Here is a 21,136-nt window from a genome sequence, read left to right on the forward strand (position 1 = left end):
AAGTGAATTTGTGAGGAACAACCCTGCCTAAAATCCAGGGTGCTACATCTGTCTTTGCGCTGGTCCGTTACGCATCTGTTGTGGTGTTAACCACTCGCCGACCGCCTACCACATATTTACTGTGACAGGTCAGCTCTATTGCGCGAAATCACGTACATGTACTTCATGTCGTGCAATAGCCACTGGGTGGGGCGCGCGCACTCCGTCAGAGGCACGGTCACGCGGCTGATTTGACCCCGATGTCCACCGGCCACCAGCAATCATTCCCCAGAGAGGAAGATCGGAGCTGTGCCTATGTAAACAAAGCTAAGCATAGTGACCAATTCGTACCACCGCACACTTAGGGAGTGGTGCCAAGAAGGATTTAGATAAATATCTATTCACCTGAAAGAAATCTGGAGACCAATAAAGGGTCAGACTCTAATGGTAGTGTCTATGCACCCCATAGTTAAATTGAAAGAAGCAGTAAGCAAAAAAAAGGGGGACAAGGAAAATATACATATAACTATTTGGTTCACAACACCATATATTCTAGATAGTACTGGAATGTCCGTAAGTGTCTATTTATGTAGAAACTGGAGATAATATAAATCCAAAGTAGATGATGATGTCTCTACGTCACATAGGTTGAGAAAAAGGTGGTGTATAATGATGGAGGCTTACCAGAACCGTTGGACTCACAGAGACATATATCCCTTGAGTCAGAAATGCTTGTGTTGCCACCGGGCAGTAAAATGAAGTATCACGCTGGACCAATATGGAATCCGGATACTGTATCCAAGGCTCCCAACAGATTTCTTTCTTGTATGGCCCAATTCAGTAGTGGCTCATGGAAAGTAAAAAAGGGGCCACATAGTGTAATACCGTTTAAAAGAAATACAATTTATTGTGGTAAAAAACTTACATGTTCCATGGTAAAAAAGCGCTTAAAATAGACTTAATGGCAGGCAGTGGAGTCTATGCTTTTTTGTGACTTTTAATTTTTTGTGATTTAACATTAGCGCTACACTGTTTATACACATACGGTTTACAAAATCTCCTTTTTTTGTGTGTGAGCTGCTTTGTTAGAGCAAGCGCGGTGTTTCTTGAGTTATTTATTTTCAAACAAAGTTAAGCAGCAACACAAATCTCTGTCTTCATCCAGTCAGACCGTCCAACACAGTTAGAAAGCACCTCCTAGGGACACACTTAACCTTTTGATCGCCCCTGGTGTTAACCCCTTCCCTGCCAGTATCATTAGTACACTGACAGTGCATACAATCAGGTCCATAAATATTGGGACATTGACACAATTCTAATCTTTTTGGCCCTATACACCACCACAATGGATTTGAAATTAAAGTAACAAGATGTGCTTTAACTGCAGACTTTCAGCTTTAATTTTTGGGTATTTACATCCAAATCAGGTGAACGGTGTAGGAATTACAACAGTTTATATATGTGCCTCCCACTTTTTAAGGGACCAAAAGTAATGGGACAATTGGCTGCTCAGCTGTTCCATGGCCAGGTGTGTGTTATTCCCTCATTATCCCATTTACAAGGAGCAGATAAAAGGTCCAGAGATAATTTCAAGTGTGCTATTTGCATTTGGAATCTGTTGCTGTCAACTCTCAATATGAGATCCAAAGAGCTGTCACTATTAATGAAACAAGCCATCATTAGGCTGAAAAAAACAAAACACACCCATTAGAGAGATAGCAAAAACATTAGGTGTGGAAAAATCAACTGTTTGGAACATCCTTAAAAAGAAGGAACGCGTCCCGGCCCGCCCTCTGGGGTGGATGGTCTTGTGGCTGTCGCCCCTGGGGGCGGGGGGGTCTCCCGCATCTACACCTTCAAATATTAATAACGCCATGAGGTTCTCATACTGTAATTCATTTTAAGCTACTTATATTGATGCTATTTCTAAGTATTGTTTAAATTCTATGTTCATTTTGTTTCAGTTGATTCTATTATCTTCACTATAGGTCGGTGGTTCCGACGGACCACTGCTCCCCTCAAACGTTGGCACCTGGCTAAGATACTTGTCTTGGCTATGGTCCCACCCCATTGTGGGCTCTGTTGCCCAGGACGTGACACGTCAATGTACACACTACATGCTATTCTCCGAGTTCTTCTCGGTATTCCTATATCTTATGTTCTTTCTTATTTTTACTATTCTTCTCTCTCCCTTTCCCCATTCCCTCGGACCCTGGGGTGTGCGGATGGAGTAATCCATAACATCACATCTCAGACCCAATGACCCTTCATTGGTTGTCCCTGAACGTTCAGGGCATGAATTCCCCCCAAAAACGGGTTAAGGTCTTTAACTACCTTAAGCAACAAAAAATTGACATTGCCTGTTTGCAGGAAACACACTTTTCTTCCTCTTTCTGCCCCAAATATTTTGCGGCAAACTATCCCCAAGTCTATACGGCTAATGGCCCCACTAAACAGAGAGGAGTTCTTATAGCTATACGTAAATCAACCCCATTTATCTGTAACAAGCAAATAGCTGACCCTAATGGTAGATACCTTCTCCTGCAGGGTTCTGTTCAGGACAATGAAGTAACTATTATGACTTATTATGCCCCGAATGACAATCCGGGCCCATTTCTGTCTCATGTCTGCTCCTTGTTGCAGGTCCACCAGAGAGGCACCCTCCTGTTGGCGGGTTATTCTAATGTGATGCTCAATCCTGCCCTTGATAAATGCCCGGCGGATCTTAAAGCCCCCTCCCTTGCTTCAAAAAAAGTCTTGCTAACCCTGCAAACTTTTGATTTAGTGGACATATGGTGAGAGCTTCATCCCATGGGCAGGGACTACACACACTATTCCCATCCTCATCACTCCCATTCTAGAATCGATCATTCGTTTGTGTTACGGAAACATCTCCCTTTAATAGAATCGGTCTCGATTTTAGCAGTCCCTTGGTCAGATCACGATCCTGTTCTAACCGTCTATCGCTCCCTACATAGCAAACCACAACATGCTCCATGGGTAATGAATGACTCACTTTTATCCTTCAAACCGATCCTCAGCGAAATCCAAGAAGCTTCTGCAGAATATTTTAGACTCAATGCAGGTTCTGTCTCGTCCCCAATAACACTATGGGAGGCTTATAAAGCTGTCCTCCGGGGTCGCGTTATTAGAATAGCGTCCCAACGCAAAGAGAAAGGATTCAGGCCAGACGCAAGTTAGAGCAGAACTTGGAGGACCGCTCGGTGGCCTTTAAGTTAACCCCCACCCCTGCTAATCGCAGATCTTTAGACAAAGCCCGCACAGACTTGGATCTATGTCTGACAGACGATGCGGACCGTTCCTTACGTTGGGCCCGCCAGAAATGGTATGCTAAGGTAAACAAACCCAATGCTCAGTTGGCCAATAGGCTATGCACTTTTACCCCGAAATTTACCCCCATAACCTTGCGCACCCGCCATAACATCCTCACGGGGAACCCCCAGAAGGTCTTGGAAGAATTCTGCCATCGCCTTACCAAACTTTACTCCCCCCCAAATCACTCTTCAATGCAGGGCCTGAATGCTTTCTTAAAAGAGTTATCTCTACCTTCCCTATCCAAATCCCACATCTCCCTAATGGACCGAGATATACAGGTCCCTGAGGTTCTTCAATGCATTAAGGAACTGAAAGTGGGCAAAAGACCAGGCCCAGATGGTTTCACTGCTTTGTATTATCGAAAATTTGCTGAGGTTCTGGCCCCACACTTAGCGGCTATGTATAACTCGGTCAAAGGAGGTCACACAATTACACCAGATTTGCTCACTGCCAACATAGTAATGATCCCTAAGCCAGATAAGGACCATTCTTTCTGGGCAAATTTTTGGCCAATCTCTTTAATAAATATTGATATGAAGATATTGATGAAAATTCTGGCCAATCGCCTGAACTCCTTTCTACCGCGCCTGATAAAAAAGGATCAGGTGGGATTCGTCCCCCGTAGGCAGGCGGGAGACGCCATTAGATGACTCCTCCAAATCCAACATATAGCTCACGAAAGATTCCTAGAAACAATGTTTCTTTCTTTAGATGTCAATAAAGCCTTCGATACCTTATCCTGGCCCTATTTGACACAGATCCTCACTCACAACGGTTTTGGCACCTCCTTTTTGAGTTGGGTCTCAGCCATATATCTCTCCCCCCAGGCTAAAGTGCGTTACTATGGATATGAATCGCCTATTTTCCCTATTAAGAGGGGAACACATCAGGGATGCCCGCTCTCCCCACTTTTATTTATACTAGCACTTGAACACCTGGCAGAGGCCATACGCTCTCACCCAGATATATCAGGAGTAGAAGTAGCAGGCACCGTGCACAAATTGTCACTGTTTTCAGACAACATTTTATTAACCATTACTAAACTTAGAATCTCCCTCCCCAATTTATTCTCTCTCTTAGACTCCTTTGCCTCATTCTCAGGCCTTTCAGTTAATCCGGCAAAATCTAAAGTGATGTCTATCAACCTTCGGGCCCTGGAACTAGAATCCCTACAACTGGCATTCTCATTCCATTGGTTAACCTCACTACCCTATTTGGGTATTAAACTTACTCCGAGATACTCGGGATTGTACCAAGCCAATTTTCCCCCGCTTTTTCGAAATCTAGAGGCTATGCTTGCCTCTTGGTTCACACTCCCGATTTCTTGGTTCGGCAGAATAGCGACAGTACGCATGATGTACCTCCCTAAATTACTCTATTATTTTAGAGTTCTGCCAGTCCATGTGCCCCCCCATATCATTCAAATACATCAACGTAAAATTATGCAGTTTATATGGGGCCCTAAGAAACCCAGGATCAAGAGGCAGGTACTTTACGCGTGCAAAATCAATGGTGGCCTTTCAGTTCCTAATTTACGAGCATATTACACGGCTGCGGGTATTGCCCCAATATCTCACCTCCATGAGAAACAACAAATGCCACTCTGGGCCACCATGGATTTAGTCGACGCATACCCAACACCTCTAGCTTCTCTTCCGTGGCTTCCTAAAGCACATCGCCCCTCTACCATAGGTCCCTGTCTGGCTCATTCTCTTAAACTGTGGGATGTAGTCAAGTACTCAGCAGGCCTAATTTCTCCTCATCTCCCATTACTTCACCTCCTCCACTGCCCTTTATTTCAACCAGGTTGTGATAATCCATTGCAGTTTAAATGGTGGTCTGATAATGGCTTTACAGATATCCATTCGTTATTCACCCCAACCAAGATCATCCGTTTCGCTGCTTTACGCTCCTCACATGATATCCCCCTTAAGGAACATTATAGTTACCTTCAAATTAGGCATTTTCTCCAACAGCTTACAAAATCCCAATCTGCCCCCTTTACCATGACCCCATTTGAAAGTCTTTGTAGATCGCACCCCCAATCCTCGGGTCTGATCCCCCTCATATATATTGCTATAATTAACTCCAAGACGCCACCATTGAGACCTTATCATCTTCAGTGGGAGGCCGAACTCAGAAAACAATTGGACCCAGAGGATTGGCAAGGTATGACTATTATGCTATCCTATCCTATTATGCTATTATGCTATATAGATGGTACTATACCCCGGCTAGATTAGCAAGCTTCATCCCATCTTATTCCCTCCTCTGTTTTCGTGGGTGCTCACAGGAGGGCACAATGGAGCATATCTGGTGGACCTGCCCCAGGGTTTGCAGATTATGGGTGAGAGTATACGCACTACTACGCAATCTTTTTAATACCACTATAAAGCGGGACCCTTTTGAGGCCCTCTTATTGAAACCAATTGCAGAACTTCTTCGTCCTGAACGCCAACTAGCAGCACATATTTTTACCGCAACTAAATTGACCATAGCAAGGGCCTGGAAAACTCCGAACCTCAGTTTTGAGGCAGTTAAAAACTGTGTGAATTATATCATGGTAAACGAGAAACTTACAGCCATGTTATTGGACACGCATGTAAATTCCTCAGGATATGGCAACCCTGGGTGACCCATAATCGCCCATCAAGATTTGACCTAACGCTTCTTTCCCTATAATGAGCCTCCACCCCCCCCACCCCAGGGCCCCCCCCCCTCTTTTCCCACCCCCCTCTCTCCCACTTTCAATTCCTCTTTCCTTTTTCTTATTCAGGCCCTTGGGCTTAAGTCTTCAGAGAATGAATACTTAAGGTAGCGAAGAGGAGGAAAAAAGAAAAAAAGAAGAAGGGACAGAGAAAAAAACAAAACAAAAAAAAATTACTTCATACAAAGCTATGTTATCGTTTTTGAGGTTAATCAATTTAACTTGATTTTGTTTCTGTTTTTTTTTTTTCTTTTCCTTTATTACCTATGCAATGTTACATATTACAATAACATCTCACTAGACATCCTTTAAATGTTCAAGAGTGTTTGCTAACATAATATTCTGTGTTTGCAGTTTACCACTAGGCTAGTAAGCCGAGATGAAGACTCTTCTTAATATGTCGCCTGGCCTCGGCCTTGAGCGGCCTGAGACCTGGCTTAAATCTTTGAATGTCAGTATTACCTGCCGGATACCGGCAATTTTATACACGTTAATTCTAGATGTATCCATCACTGTTTTGTACTATTCTGTTGATATATGTTTTCAATAAAACTCTTTGTACAAGAAAAAGAAGGAACGCACTGGTGAGCTCAGCAACACCAAAAGACCCGGAAGACCACGGAAAACAACTGTGGTGGATGACCAAAGAATTCTTTCCCTGGTGAAGAAAACACCCTTCACAACAGTTGCCCAGATCAAGAACACTCTCTAGGAGGTAGGTGTATGTGTGTCAAAGTCAACAATCAAGAGAAGACTTCACCAGAGTGAATACAGAGGGTTCACCACAAGATGTAAACCATTGGTGAGCCTCAAAAACAGGAAGGCCAGATTAGAGTTTGCCAAACCACATCTAAAAAAGCCTTCACAGTTCTGAAACAACATCCTATGGACAGATGAGACCAAGATCAACTTGTACCAGAGTGATGGGAAGAGAAGAGTATGGAGAAGGAAAGGAACTGCTCATGATTTATTTATTTATTTATTTCAGGTACTTATATAGCGCCATCAATTTACGCAGCGCTTTACATATACATTGTACAATCACATCAGTCCCTACCCTCAAGGAGCTTACAATCTAAGGTCCCTAACTCACATTTATACATACTAGGGACAATTTAGACAGGATCCAATTAACCTACCAGCATGTTATTGAAGTGTGGGAGGAAACCGGAGTACCCGTAGGAAACCCACGCCGGCACAGGGAGAACATGCAAACTCCAGGCAGGTAGTGTCGTGGTTGGGATTTGAACCAGCAACCCTTCTTACTGCTAGGTGAACTTGCTATCTACTACACCACTATGCCACCCTGATCCAAAGCATACCACCTCATCAGTGAAGCATGGTGCTGGTAGTGTCAATGGCGTGGGCATGTATGGCTGCCAATGGAGCTGGTTCTCCTGTATTTATTGATGATGTGACTGCTGACAAAAGCAGCAGGATGAATTCTGAAGTGTTTCGGGCAATATTATCTGCTCATATTCAGCAAAATGCTTCAGAACTCATTGGACGGCGCTTCACAGTGCAGATGGACAATGACCCGAAGCATACTGCAAAAGCAACCAAAGAGTTTTTTAAGGGAAAGAAGTGGAATGTTATGCAATGGCCAAGTCAATCACCTGACCTGAATCCGATTGAGCATGCATTTCACTTGCTGAAGACAAAACTGAAGGGAAAATGCCCCAAGAACAAGCAGGAACTGAAGACAGTTGCAGTAGAGGCCTGGCAGAGCATCACCAGGGATGAAACCCAGCGTCTGGTGATGTTTATGCGTTCCAGACTTCAGGCCGTAATTGACTGCAAAGGATTTGCAACCAAGTATTAAAAAGTGAAAGTTTGATGGATGATTGTTCATCTGTCCCATTACTTTTGGTCCTTTAAAAAGTAGGAGGCACATATACAAACTTTTTTAATTCATACACCGTTCACCTGATTTGGATGTAAATACCCTCAAATTAAAGCTGAAAGTCTGCAGTTAAAGCACATCTTGTTCATTTAATTTCAAATCCATTGTGGTGGTGTATAGAGCCAAAAAGATTAGAATTGTGTCGCTGTCCCAATATTTATGGACCTGACTGTATTTTTAACACTGATCACTGCATTAACATCACTGGTCCCTAAAAAAAGTGTCAGTTTGGTGTCTGATTTGTCCTCTGCAATGTCGCAGTCCCGCTTTAAATCACTGATCATCGCCATTACTAGTAAAATAAATAAATAAATAAAAATGCCATAAAAACATCCTATAGTTTGTAGATGCTATAACTTTTGCGAAAACCATTCAATATACGTTTACTGGGATTTTTTTTTTTTTTTACCAAAGATATGTAGCAGAATACATATTGGCCTAAATTGATGAAGTGATTTTATTTTTTTTACATTTTTTTATTGAATATGTTTTACAGCAAAACAATTAAAAATATTGTTGTTTTTTCAAAATTGTCGCTCTTTTTTTGTTTATAGCGCAAAAAATAAAAACCACAGTGGTGATCAAATACCACCAAAAGAAATCTCTATTTGTGGGACAAAATGGACATCAATTTTATTTGTGTACAGTGTCGCACGACCGCGCAATTGTCAGTTAAAATAATGCAGTGCCTTGTCGCAAAAAAATGCCTGGTCATGAAGGGGGTAAAACCTTCCAGGGCTGAAGTGGTTCAAAATCCTGCTTGCTGCATTTTAGCTCAGTTAAAAACAATGCAGCAAAAACACACCTCCCCGTTGAAATAGTTGAAAACGCAGCAAGAACGCATGAATAACGCACCCGTGTTACATTTTTTTAAGCAGTTTTTGAGTCACATGACCTATGAAAAACACACCATAAACACAGTAAATGAACGGGAGAATCACAGCAAAATCACTGTAAAATGGCGGTAAAATTGCATGCGATTTCGGCACCCTTTTCTCGAAATGCCGAAAACACCATTTTTAGCCGATATTTTTTCTGGGAGATTTTGGGAGAAAAGGACTTTCCTGAATAATAATCACATTCACTGTTAGAAATTTTGAGAAAAGGTTTCCATCGCGCACCTTTGTATTTCCTCATCACTTAAGTTGAAATCGAATATTTCATTTGACCCCACCAAAGATTAGAAAATTGAAGAACGTTGTTGAGGCAAAAAGTTTTGAAGGAAATTCTACGTGTGCGGCCGGCATTATGTGTGCATTCTACTCCAGATTTGCTTATAGACACGTGCAAGTCGTTTAGTTCCGAATTCGTTTGGAAATATCCAAATTAACGAATCCCTGTTTAATGAATTTTTCCAATTATTCGTAAATCCGAAAATAAGAACGAAAATTCTAAAGAACGAAAATTCTAAAGAACGAAAATCTGGAAATTTGAAAACCCGAAAAATAAAAAATCTGAAATAATAACTAACTATTAAATTATAGGTATTCGATTTTCCTTTCAAATTTGGTTGTTAGTGAACGTAATGAATACGAATGTATCTGAATTCCGCACCTAAATGAATGGAACATAACAAATTAATAATAATAGACAACAATAATAATAATATAAACTTTTTTATTAAAATTTATTAGTAATTTGCTCCGTTCCATTTGTTTAGATGAGGCATTCGTTATGTCGGATAATTTGTAGCTTCGGATAAATTCAGTATTCGTTACATTCACTAACAGCCAAATTTGAAAGGAAGTTCCAATACCTAACAATTTAATAGTTAATAAAGGTATTTATTAGTTTGTTATTATTTCAGATTCTTGAATTTTCAGGTTTTTGGATTTTCGTTCTTTTGAATATCAGTTCTTATTTTCGGATTTTACGATCACGAATTTACAATTTTCTGAATTTTCAAATTTTGAATTTCTGAGTTTTCGAATTACTGAATTTCCGGATTTTAACATTTCGAATTTACGAATTGCGATTATAAAGAATGACCAGAAAAACGAAGAAAAAAACAAAAACGAATGAAACGAAAACGAACACATTTTTCAGCAGTGCGCACGTCTATTTGCTTATGCTTTCCAAGGCGATAATTCAAATGTGCAAAAAGTGGCCCTAAAGAGCGCCCAGAAAATATCGCACATAAAGGAGTCAGGAAGCGTTAGAATGCAGAATAATCTTTATTGAAGACACAGCAATGATATGTGCTGGGAATTATTATTATTTCTTGGGGTTTACAAGTTTACCCATGAAGAGAATTCTTTTCTCATCATAAATACTATATAAGAACGGACGATTAAAATTAATCTGGATAGGAAGATTCATTGAAACGGCCTCCATTACAGCGTCCTTAGCAGCCTCCGTCCTCTTCTCATCCACACTTCTCTTAGCTCTGTGATGAACCTGCAGAGAGGGAACAAAACCACATTAACATCTGGTTTATAAGTCAAGCCAAACTTTGTCTTAAGAAAAAAAAAAAAACGTATTCAGTAGACAAGTGCACTACCGAAAAATGTGTTCATTTTTGTTTTTGATTCATTCTTTTTTTTTTCATATTTCGTGTCATTTGTTAAGATTGCAATTCGTAAGTTTGAAAATTTGTAAATTCATAAATTTGGAAAATTCGAAAATCCGAAAATAAGAAAGAAGATCTGAAAATTCAAAAGAATAACTTACTAACAATAACTATTAAATTGTGGGTATTGGAATTTCCTTTCAAATTTGGCTGTTAGTGAACGTAATGCCGTGTACACACGAACGGACTTACCGGCAGACTTGGTCTGGTGGACCGGACCCCATCGGACAATTCGATCGTGTGTGGGCTCCAGAGGACTTTTTTTTCCCAAAAGTCAGACAGACCTAGAAATAAAACATGTTTCAAATCTTTCCGACGGACTCGAGTCCGGTCGAAAAATCCGCTCCTCTGTATGCTAGTCCGACGGACATAAACTGACGCTAGGGCAGCTATTGGCTGCTGGCTATCAACTTCCTTATTTTAGTCCGGTCTTATGTCATCATGTACGAATCCGTCGGACTTTGGTTGATCGTGTGTAGGCAAGTCCGTTCGTTCGAAAGTCCATCGGAAAGTCCGTCGAAAAGTCCGCCCGTGTGTATGCGGCATTACGCATCTAAACAAATGGAACAGAACAAATTAATAATAAATACTAATAATATTAAAACAAATGTATCATTGTTATTGATATTTATTAATATTAATTTGTTCCATTTGTTTAGATGCGACATTCGTTATTTCAGATAATTCATAACTTCTGATAAATTTGTATTTGTTACGTTCACTAACAGCCAAATTTGAAAGGAAATTCCAATACCTATGATTTAATAGTTAGTAAAGTTACTATTAGTTAGTTATTATTTCAGATTTTAGAATTTTCTGATTTTTGTTCTTATGCCGCGTACACACGGACTTCTTGTCGGAAAAATATATGATGGCTTTTCCAATGGGATTCCGCTCAAGTTTGACTTGCATACACACGGTCGCACAAAAGTTTGCTGAACTTACGACCGTCAAGAACGCGGTGACGTACAACACTACAATGAGCTGAGAAAATGAAGTTCAATGCTTCTGAGCATGCGTCAAATTGTTTCCGAGCATGCGTAGGAATGTTGCGCGTCGGAATTGCCACAGACGATCGCATTTTCGGATAGGAACTTTTTCCGACCGAAAAATTGAGAACATGCTCTCAATCTTTTGCTGGCTGGAGGGGGAGATTATAAGATGTTGATTGATGGAGGCTTCGCCTCCCTTTTACTCCCAGCACATACACACCATAGACACAGGCTAGATGGGTGTGACACAGTCTGTGATTGGCAGAACATCTTCCACATCTCTTTACAGTGTAAACAAGGTGAAAGTTATTGTCAGTCAACTTATAGGATAAATTCACTTTAACAACTTGAGGACCGCACACCGTACATTTACTGCGGCAGGGCGGCTGCTCTGTGCCAAATCATGTATACCTAGTACATGATCTGACACTTTCGGGTCTGGAGGGGCGCGCGCCACCGGCAACCTCCTCCCGCTGTGATTCTGCACAGCAGAAGCCCAGCAGCAAGGACCGCAGACTCTATGTCTGCCGGAATCCACCGAATACACATGGCACAGGCAGAACGACATTCTGCCTATGTAAACAAGGGAGGTTGTTGTTCTATCTGAAGGGAAGGCCTGGATCCTATGTTTCTGCTAAGCAGGAACACAGATCTTTGCCTTCCCCAGTCAAAACAACTTCCACACATTGAGTAAGCACAACCTAGGCATACAGTTAACCTTTTGATCACCCCTTCTCAGCCAGTGTCTTTTGTACAGTGACAGTGCATATTTCTTAGCACTGTATTAGTGTCACTGGTCCCCAAAAAAGTGACAAAAGTGTCAGTTAGTGTCCAATTTGTCTGCTGCAATCTTGCAGTCCTGCTATAAGTCGTTGATTGCCACCATTACTAGTAAAAATAAATAAAAATATCCCCTATTTTGTAGACACGATAACTTTTGTGCAAACTAATCAATATACGCTTATTGGGATTTTTTTTACCAAAAATATGTATCAGAATACGTATCTGCCTAAATTTATTAAAAAAATTTGATATTTTACATTTTTTTATTAGAGATGTTTTATAGCAGAAAGTAAAACCATTTTTTTTTTCAAAATTGGCGATCTTTTTTTTATAGCGCAAAAAATAAAATACCTCAGAGGTGTTCAAATATCACCAAAAGAAATCTCTATTTGTGGAAAAAAATGGACAGCAATTTTATTTGGGTACAGCTTCTCACGACCGCGCAATTGTCAGTTAAAGTGACGCAGTGTCATATCGCAAAAAATGGGCTTGTCAGGAAGGGGGGGGGGGTAAAAACAGAGTGGTTTAACAAGTGGTTAAAAAAGTAAATAAATAAATGCACATTTTTTTGCGGGTAAAAAAATGTGCATTTATTATTTTTGGTAGTAGGAGCCGCTAAGGATGTCTGTCATGAAAAGGTTCACCCGTTGGTGGCGCTGTCGGTCTCTTGGATCGTAGTACCAGTGTCCACCAGCGGGTGTCTTCCAACACCCAGGACCTGTAATAAGAGGACTCACCTGCTGGTGGCACTGTTGGATCCTTGGGCCGGTGTCCACCAGCGGGTGTATTCCGGCAGTGTGGAGCAGACAGCGCCTTCTGCACTCAGGTGTTACGTGAGGTCTTATAAATACCCGGCAAGCCCTCACATGCTTGCCTTGGTATCTCTCTCCTTGGGCCCTGACCTTGCTTGCCTGTTACCCGATCCTGAGCCTACATCTGACCTTGTTCCTGAGCTTATCCTGACCCGGTCCCTCCCATGTTCCTGTACCCTTCAGCCCGATCCATCCCCTCCCTGTTCTGTTGGTTCCCTGTCCCTCATCTACTGATCTTCCAGTGTATGACCTTGACCTGGCTAACGTTTATGTTTCTGGAACATCCCTTGTCCTTCTGCTGATCTGCTGTGTATGACCCTGGCCTGGCTGACATCTGTGATTCTAGTACTGCACTTGCTGTATATATTGTTGTTGTTGGTGGGTTTGTTGGGTTGGTTGTGCACTGTTTGTATTTTCTTATTTATCACCTTAATAAATATCTTTATTGGTCAATTTACATGCGTTTTTGGTTATCTCTGTGCAGTCCACACAGTCTGGTCTACTAATTCTCCTGACAATGTTGGGGTTTGTAGTTCATTCATATACATGGAGCTGTGTGTCTGAATGATGCGGCCGTGTAGGCGGAGTCCCGCTTGGCCGCGCTGTTTTTAAACAGAGGCAGCTAGTACAGGGAACTTCTCTCCCTATTTCTGCCACAGGGAGGGGGCAATAGGTGGTGGTGGCTACAGCACTGGGAATACAGTGGGGACGGAAAGTATTCAGACCCCCTTAAATTTTTCACTTTTTGTTATATTGCAGCCATTTGCTAAAAAAATCATTTAAGTTCATTTTTTTCCTCATTAATGTACACACAGCACCCCATATTGACAGAAAAACACAGAATTGTTGACATTTTTGCAGATTTATTAAAAAAGAAAAACTGAAATATCACATGCTCCTAAGTATCCAGACCCTTTGCTGTGACACTCATATATTTAACTCAGGTGCTGTCCATTTCTTCTGATCATCCTTGAGATGGTTCTACACCTTCATTTGAGTCCAGCTGTGTTTGATTATACTGATTGGACTTGATTAGGAAAGCCACACACCTGTCTATATAAGACCTTACAGCTCACAGTGCATGTCAGAGCAAATGAGAATCATGAGGTCAAAGGAACTGCCTGAAGAGCTCAGAGACAGAATTGTGGCAAGGCACAGATCTGACCAAGGTTACAAAAAAATTTCTGCTGCACTTAAGGTTCCTAAGAGCACAGTGGCCTCGATAATCCTTAAATGGAAGATGTTTGGGATGACCAGAACCCTTCCTAGAGCTGGCCGCCCAGCCAAACTGAGCTATCGGGGGAGAAGAGCCTTGGTGAGAGAGGTAAAGAAGAACCCAAAGATCACCATGGCTAAGCTCCAGAGATGAAGTTGGGAGATGGGAGAAAGTTGTAGAAAGTCAACCTTCACTGCAGCCCTCCACCAGTCGGGGCTTTATGGCAGAGTGGCCCGACGGAAGCCTCTCCTCAGTGCAAGATACATGAAAGCCTGCATGGAGTTTGCTAAAAAAACACCTGAAGGACTCCAAGATGGTCAGAAATAAGATTCTCTGGTCTGATGAGACCAAGATAGAACTTTTTGGCCTTAATTCTAAGCGGTATGTGTGGAGAAAACCAGGCACTGCTCATCACCTGTCCAATACAGTCCCAACAGTGAAGAATGGTGGTGGCAGCATCATGCTGTGGGGTGTTTTTCAGCTGCAGGGACAGGACGACTGGTTGCAATCGAGGGAAAGATGAATGCGGCCAAGTACAGGGATATCCTGGATGAAAACCTTCTCCAGATTGCTCAGGACCTCAGACTGGGCCGAAGGTTTACCTTCCAACAAGACAATGACCCTAAGCACACAGCTAAAATAACGAAGGAGTGGCTTCACAATAACTCCATGACTGTTCTTGAATGGCCCAGCCAGAGCCCTGACTTAAACCCAATTGAGCATCTCTGGAGAGACCTAAAAATGGCCGTCCACCAACGTTTACCATCCAACCTGATTGAACTGGAGAGGATCTGCAAGGAGGAATGGCAGAGGATCCCCAAATCCGGGTGTGAAAAACTTGTTGCATCTTTCCCAAAAAGACTCATGGCTGTATTAGATCAAAAGGGGCTTCTACTAAATACTGTGCAAAGGGTCTGAATACTTAGGGCCATGTGATATTTCAGTTTTTCTTTTTTAATAAATCTGCAAAAATGTCAACAATTCTGTGTTTTTCTGTCAATATGGGGTGCTGTGTGTACATTAATGAGGAAAAAAAATAATTTAAATGATTTTAGCAAATGGCTGCAATATAACAAAGAGTAAAAAATGTAACGGGGTCTGAATACTTTCTGTCCCCACTGTATGTTAGATGTTCCACCCTAAAATCAGGTGGAACATGTAACATGTTCCTAAAGATGAACTTATCCTTTAAACTCCACCTACACCATGTTATTCCCCAAAAAATTAAAAAAAAAATAAACATTTGCTTTGATATATATAGATTTGTGAGAAGCTTTAAAACACTTTGTTGCTATTCATTTATTTAATTTTTTCTCTGTTCTAAAAGTTTTATTTCTTCATGTGACCAGCACAGCACCAATCAGAACTATGCAGACAGAGATACATACATCAGTAAAGCACTAGAAACTCCTCCCTCAGAACTTTCTAGACATGTGCAATTTGTTTAGTTCCAAATTCGTTTGCTTAACGAATTTTGACAAATTTGTTAATTCAGAAATGTCAGAATTTCCGAATGTTTCAATTTCCGAAATTGCGAATTTCCGAAATTGTGAAATTCTGAATTTCTGAAATTGTGAATATTCGAAATTTCATATAGTTCGTGTTAGGATCTTTCCTAGCATCCACGCAGTCTAACTATAGGGGGGAGAAGAGGGGCAAGGGGGGAGGAGGGGGGGCAGAGAGAGGGTAGAGACAGGAGAAGAGGTGGGGGGAGCCACCAGAAGCACCACCAAATTGCCTAGGTCATTATTGCTTAGTCCATTCTCCCCATATCCTCCCAAACTTCTTGGGGCATTTGCGATTTATGTAAGTTAGCTTATATAGCGGGAGTGTGGAGTTCACTAGGACCCTCCACTGGGAGACCGTGGGAGGGTCAGGTTGTTTCCACTTAAGCAGGATAGATTTTCTAGCATAGAATGAGGCGTAAAACACAAATAATCTCTTATGTGTACTGGCTGTGATATTGTTGCAGACTCCCAAGAGAAGAATAATCGGGTTCATCCCTATCTGCAAATGGCCCACTGAGTTAATAGTATCTACTACTTGTGACCAGAATTGTATAACAGGGCAGGACCAAACAACATGTATGAAGGTGCCCAGCTCAGTGTTACATTTGGGGCATCTATCCGAGTGCGTCGGGTATATTCTAGAAAGTCTCTGCGGCGTGTAATATGCCCTGTGTAGAAATTTAAGCTGGATTTATCTGTCCTTCGCTGAGACCATCAGTGAGATGTACTGTTGGATCCCTTCCTCCCAGTTGTCGTCAGCGAGGCCAGGCAAATTCTCCTTCCATTTGGCATACAATCTATACATCAGCATCCTCACATGATATCCTAAGATAGAGAGAGGAGAGGATTCGGTCAATGTTTTTAGAGATCAGGAGTTTCTCTACCCCATGTGATTTCATTGTGACCCCTTTTGGAAATTGTGCCTGTATTGCGTGTTTTAATTGTAAGTATCTGAAGAACATCTTGGAGGGAAGCTGGAAATTATTTTTGAGTGTGTCATAAGAAAGGATCTTACCCCCCGACATGATCTGCTACACCACTTTAATTTCAAAGCTAGCCCACAATGCTGGATCTGGAACCATTTGTAAGTGGTGTAGTTTGGGGGTTGCCCCATAGTGGAGTATATGGAGAGATGGTCCCTGGGCCACCAAGTTTAACCGACATTTGCTCCCAGACTCTGACAGCTGTTCTCATGGGGGTCGCGATCTCAGGGTGTGCCTTGGGGCCTCTGAATACCAAATTGCTTAGCGCCGAGTACGACCCTAGAATAGCCGCTTCTAGATTAACCGGAGGGTTAGATTTTGGTTGGGTGAACCACCACCTGACCGTAACTGTGACCACTGCCCAATAATACTGTTTAAAGCAGGGAAATGCCAGGCCACCCAACGAAAGAGGGAACTGCAGGGTGGTCTTTGCAACCCTGGGAGCCACCCCCCAAATGCAGGCAACAACCACTCGATCTAATTTCTGGAAAAGGGAATTAGGGATGGGGACAGGAGTGTTACAAATTTAGGCATTTAGGCAGGAATGTCATTTTAAGGAGATTAACCCTTCCTACCGGGGAGAGGGGGAGTGATTTCCAAGCCTGGCATTTAACAATCAGTTTATGTAGAATTGGGTATAGATTGTCTGTAAGATACAGAGAGGGATCTCTCTGTACCTCAATCCCCAGATATTTAAATTTGGATACCATAGTCAATGGTATCTGTGGGTCTGGGGGGGATAGTCTGAGAGAGGGAAAAAAGGGTAGATTTAGACCAGTTAATCCTTATTCCAGAGAAGGAACCGTAACAATCGATAATTTCCAGTGCAGCTGACAGGGATGATAAGGCGTCTGGGAGATATAGGAGTGTATCATCAGCATATAGTGAGAGTTTCTCAGTTAGAGGACCCACTTCTATCTCTCTAACTGTAGGGGAAGACCTGAGGAGGATGGCCAGAGGCTCTATAGCTAAAGCAAAGAGCCCTGGAGAAAGTGGGCATCCCTGCTTAGTGCACCTACCCAGGGAGAAAGGGGGGAAAGAGCATGCCGTTACCAAGGACCCTTACAGAGGGTTGTCTGTATATTATAACCCAGGAGAGGAATTTGGGACCAAAGTTAAATCTGTCATGTATTTGCCACAAGGACTCCCACTCTACCGAGTCGAAGGCCTTCTCGGCATCGAGTGAGGCCACAACACCCAGAGAGATCACCCTCCCAGCCCGAGATATATTGGTGAATAGACGACGCAGATTTATATCGGTACCTTTGCCCGGCATAAATCCTGTTTGATCAACATTAACTAAGGATAAAATTACTGAATTTAGTCTAGTTGCAAGGATTTTAGTAGTGATTTTGGCATCTACATTCAAGACCGATATTGGGTGATACGAGGCACTGCTTGCAGGGTCCTTGTTGGGTTTAGGTATGACCACAATAACTGCCTCCGACATAGAGGGAGGAAGACACCCCTTCTCCAGCATGTTTAGGAGCAGGCAGTGGAATTTAGGAACAAGGAGTTCAGAGTTAGCCTTGTACAACTCCGACGGAAGGCCGTCAGGTCCAGGAGTTTTACCTGATTGGAGTGTCGCCGCCGCAAGCTGTACCTCTTTGATCGTGATGGGGGCGTCTAGTGTATTGCGAGCCTCGTCCGAAAGCTGTGGAAATTCTATCTGGTTTAGAAAGTTATGTAAACTATCAGGGGTAAAGTCAGCTCTAGACGTATAAAGGTTCTCATATAACCTGGCGTACTGAGCATTAATACCAGCAGGGTCATCATACACCACTCCATTTTCATCCTTAATGTGTGCAATGTGGGGTGTAGACGAGCGCTCCCTGGCCAACCATGCCAACAGTCTAGCCGTCCTTTCCCCCTGTTCAAAAATTCTTTGTGACTGAGAAAGCAATTGTTTCTTAGTAGTCTCCACTCTCAGCAAGGAAATTTCCCTGTGGAGAGACTGCATGGCTTCATATGTCAGAGCGTCCTTGTTGGTTACATAACTATCCACTATCCTCCAATACCACAACCTTCTTTTCCGCCTCTTCCAATGCCAAGTTCGTGTCTTTCCTGACCCTCCCAATGGCTGTTTTATATTGCCCTCTAGTGTATGCCTTAAAGACGTCCCAAAGCATCGGGGGAGGGCAGTACCAGCATTGTGTGCCCAATAGACTCCCAGCTCTCCTTCAACCAGAGGGGCCACCCGCTCATCAGTTACCCATACCCCGGATAACCTCCATAGCGCCGATCTCACCGGCAAGTCAGTTTGCAATTTCAGTAAAAGGGGCGCGTGATCTGAAATGCCCTGGGGCAGGATCTCCACCTCCTGTATCCGCGAGAGCAGGGAGTCATTAGTATAAATCAGGTCAATTCTGGAAAAAGAAGCAAACGTAGCTGAGTGACACGTATATTGTTTCTTTGCCTTATGTCTCAGTCTCCATATATCAGTGAACCCATAGTTGTCCGCCCATTGCAATAGGGGGGAGACAACCAGGGGTCCAGCATTGAGCCTATCAAGGGTAGGGTTGGGGATCATGTTAAAGTCCCCGGCTATTATTACACCTGGCGAGGGATACTGTGCCATCAGCGGGGCAAGTTTCTGGAGGATGTCCAAGGTGGCTGGCGGGCGGGTATATAGAGCCCTACAATCAGGAGTTCTAGCCTATCACACATAGCATGGAGGGCCACATATCTCCCTTCTGGGTCAAGGTGGAGGTCCAGCAGGGTAAACCCAAGAGACTTGTGGACAGGACACTGACACCTCTAGAGAATGAGGAATGAGTAGCATGGTAACAAGCCCCTACCCAGGGTTTCCGGAGGGCCAGCGTCCTTCTCCCCACCGGATGTGTCTCCTGCAATATACATATATGAGGGGTATATTTTTTCAAACAGTTAAACACCAATGACCGTTTGATCTTGGAATTCAGTCCTCAGACATTCCAAGATAGTATAGTTAAGGGAGTCATCTTGTTAAGTCTACATATCCCAGGGGGCAACCAAGCAGCATACTCAATATAGAAGTTATTAACACGCACAAATAGAACAGCACAATATTCGTCTGTATGAGATCCTCACCAGGGAGATCCCCTGCGCCACCTGGTGGGGAGAGATCAGAACCGCAGACATAGCTAGGGAAAAAACCATATGTATAAAGTATCACAGAAAAGCAGCCGTCCCCACCCTGCACCACCCTCCAAACTTCGGTGTGCTTCTTTCCCAAAAACAGACATGGCAACAGCCACTGGGGAAGTGAGCAGAGGGACACCTGAGTGTCACAGTACATACACTGAGTCCTCCAATATTATAGAACGGATGAAGGGTCCCTGCAGATCGTGTGGGCACCCGGAAAAAATTGCTCCGGGGGTACAAGGCTTAAAGAGAAACTTATTACAAACTTTTTCAGAAAGAAAGAAAAAATCAGCAAGTATCCAGCTCCACTTTAGGGCAGCATCTAATGTAGCGGCAGGGATAACAGTCAGGTGCACAGGCTTAGTAGACATGTCGGCCTCACTGCGGGCTGTAGCAGCATGTCATATCCAGGTATCATCCCCTGCAACAGTGTCAATGAAGTTGAACAACAGTCTGTGCACATATAAGTCACTCATACCTGTAAGGATAGTTAACCATAAAAGTGGAGAGGATGTGGGAAACATACCAGTGGTAGCATGCAGCTTATTATCTTCTAGGCAGAGTCTCCAGCCATTGCGATGCGTCTTCAGGAGAAGTAAAAAAATGAACGGATTCGCCATCCTGTACACGCAGCCTTGCAGGAAATAGCATGCTGTATTTGATTTTTTTGTTGCGCAGGTTGAGCTTCACATGGTCAAAGGAGCGGTGCATTTTCTGAGTGTCTACGGCGAAATCAGGAAATATCATCAGTTTGGCTCCTTCATATCTCAGTTGCCCTACCTTTCTTGCTTCACGCAGGACTAGGTCCTGATTCTTAAAGTTAAGCAGCTTTAAGATAAAAGTGCGTGGAGGATCTCCCAGGGGCCCCTGGGTAGCAGGCATTCTATGTGCCCTCTCCACCACAAAAAAATTTGAGAAGGCCGCATTTGGGAGAAGGTTTCTCAGCAAGTGTTCTGTGAACGCCGTGGGGTCTCTGCCCTCCGCCCCCTCAGGCAGCCCTACTATGCGAAGATTGTTCCATCTATTGCGGTTCTCACCTTCCTCTGTGCGTGTCTCCAGGGTTTTAATCTTAGTTTGCAGCGTGCGTAGTGAGACTGTTTGCTCCTGCAGCGTGTCCTCTGTATCCCCCACCCGGCGCTCAGCCTCAGTGAGGCGGGAATAAAAACTGTCCATATCTCTGCGGATTAAGCTAATATCCAGCTGCATGTGTTCAATCTTACCCGCA

General features: G+C 42.9%; 1 protein-coding gene across 1 annotated transcript in view; it reads right to left on the reverse strand.

Moving 5' to 3' along the window:
* Positions 1-10,100: 10,100 nt before the first annotated feature.
* Positions 10,101-21,136, reverse strand: part of LOC141116364 (alpha-1-antitrypsin-like) — a 77,354-nt gene continuing 66,318 nt past the window's right edge. The window contains exon 6 of the mRNA XM_073608599.1: positions 10,101-10,322. Coding sequence (XP_073464700.1) covers positions 10,140-10,322 — 183 coding nt within the window. The 3' untranslated portion in view covers positions 10,101-10,139. The remainder of the gene's footprint in view (positions 10,323-21,136) is intronic.

Source organism: Aquarana catesbeiana, linkage group LG13 (genome assembly GCF_042186555.1).
Source record: "Aquarana catesbeiana isolate 2022-GZ linkage group LG13, ASM4218655v1, whole genome shotgun sequence".
NCBI lineage: Eukaryota > Metazoa > Chordata > Amphibia > Anura > Ranidae > Aquarana > Aquarana catesbeiana.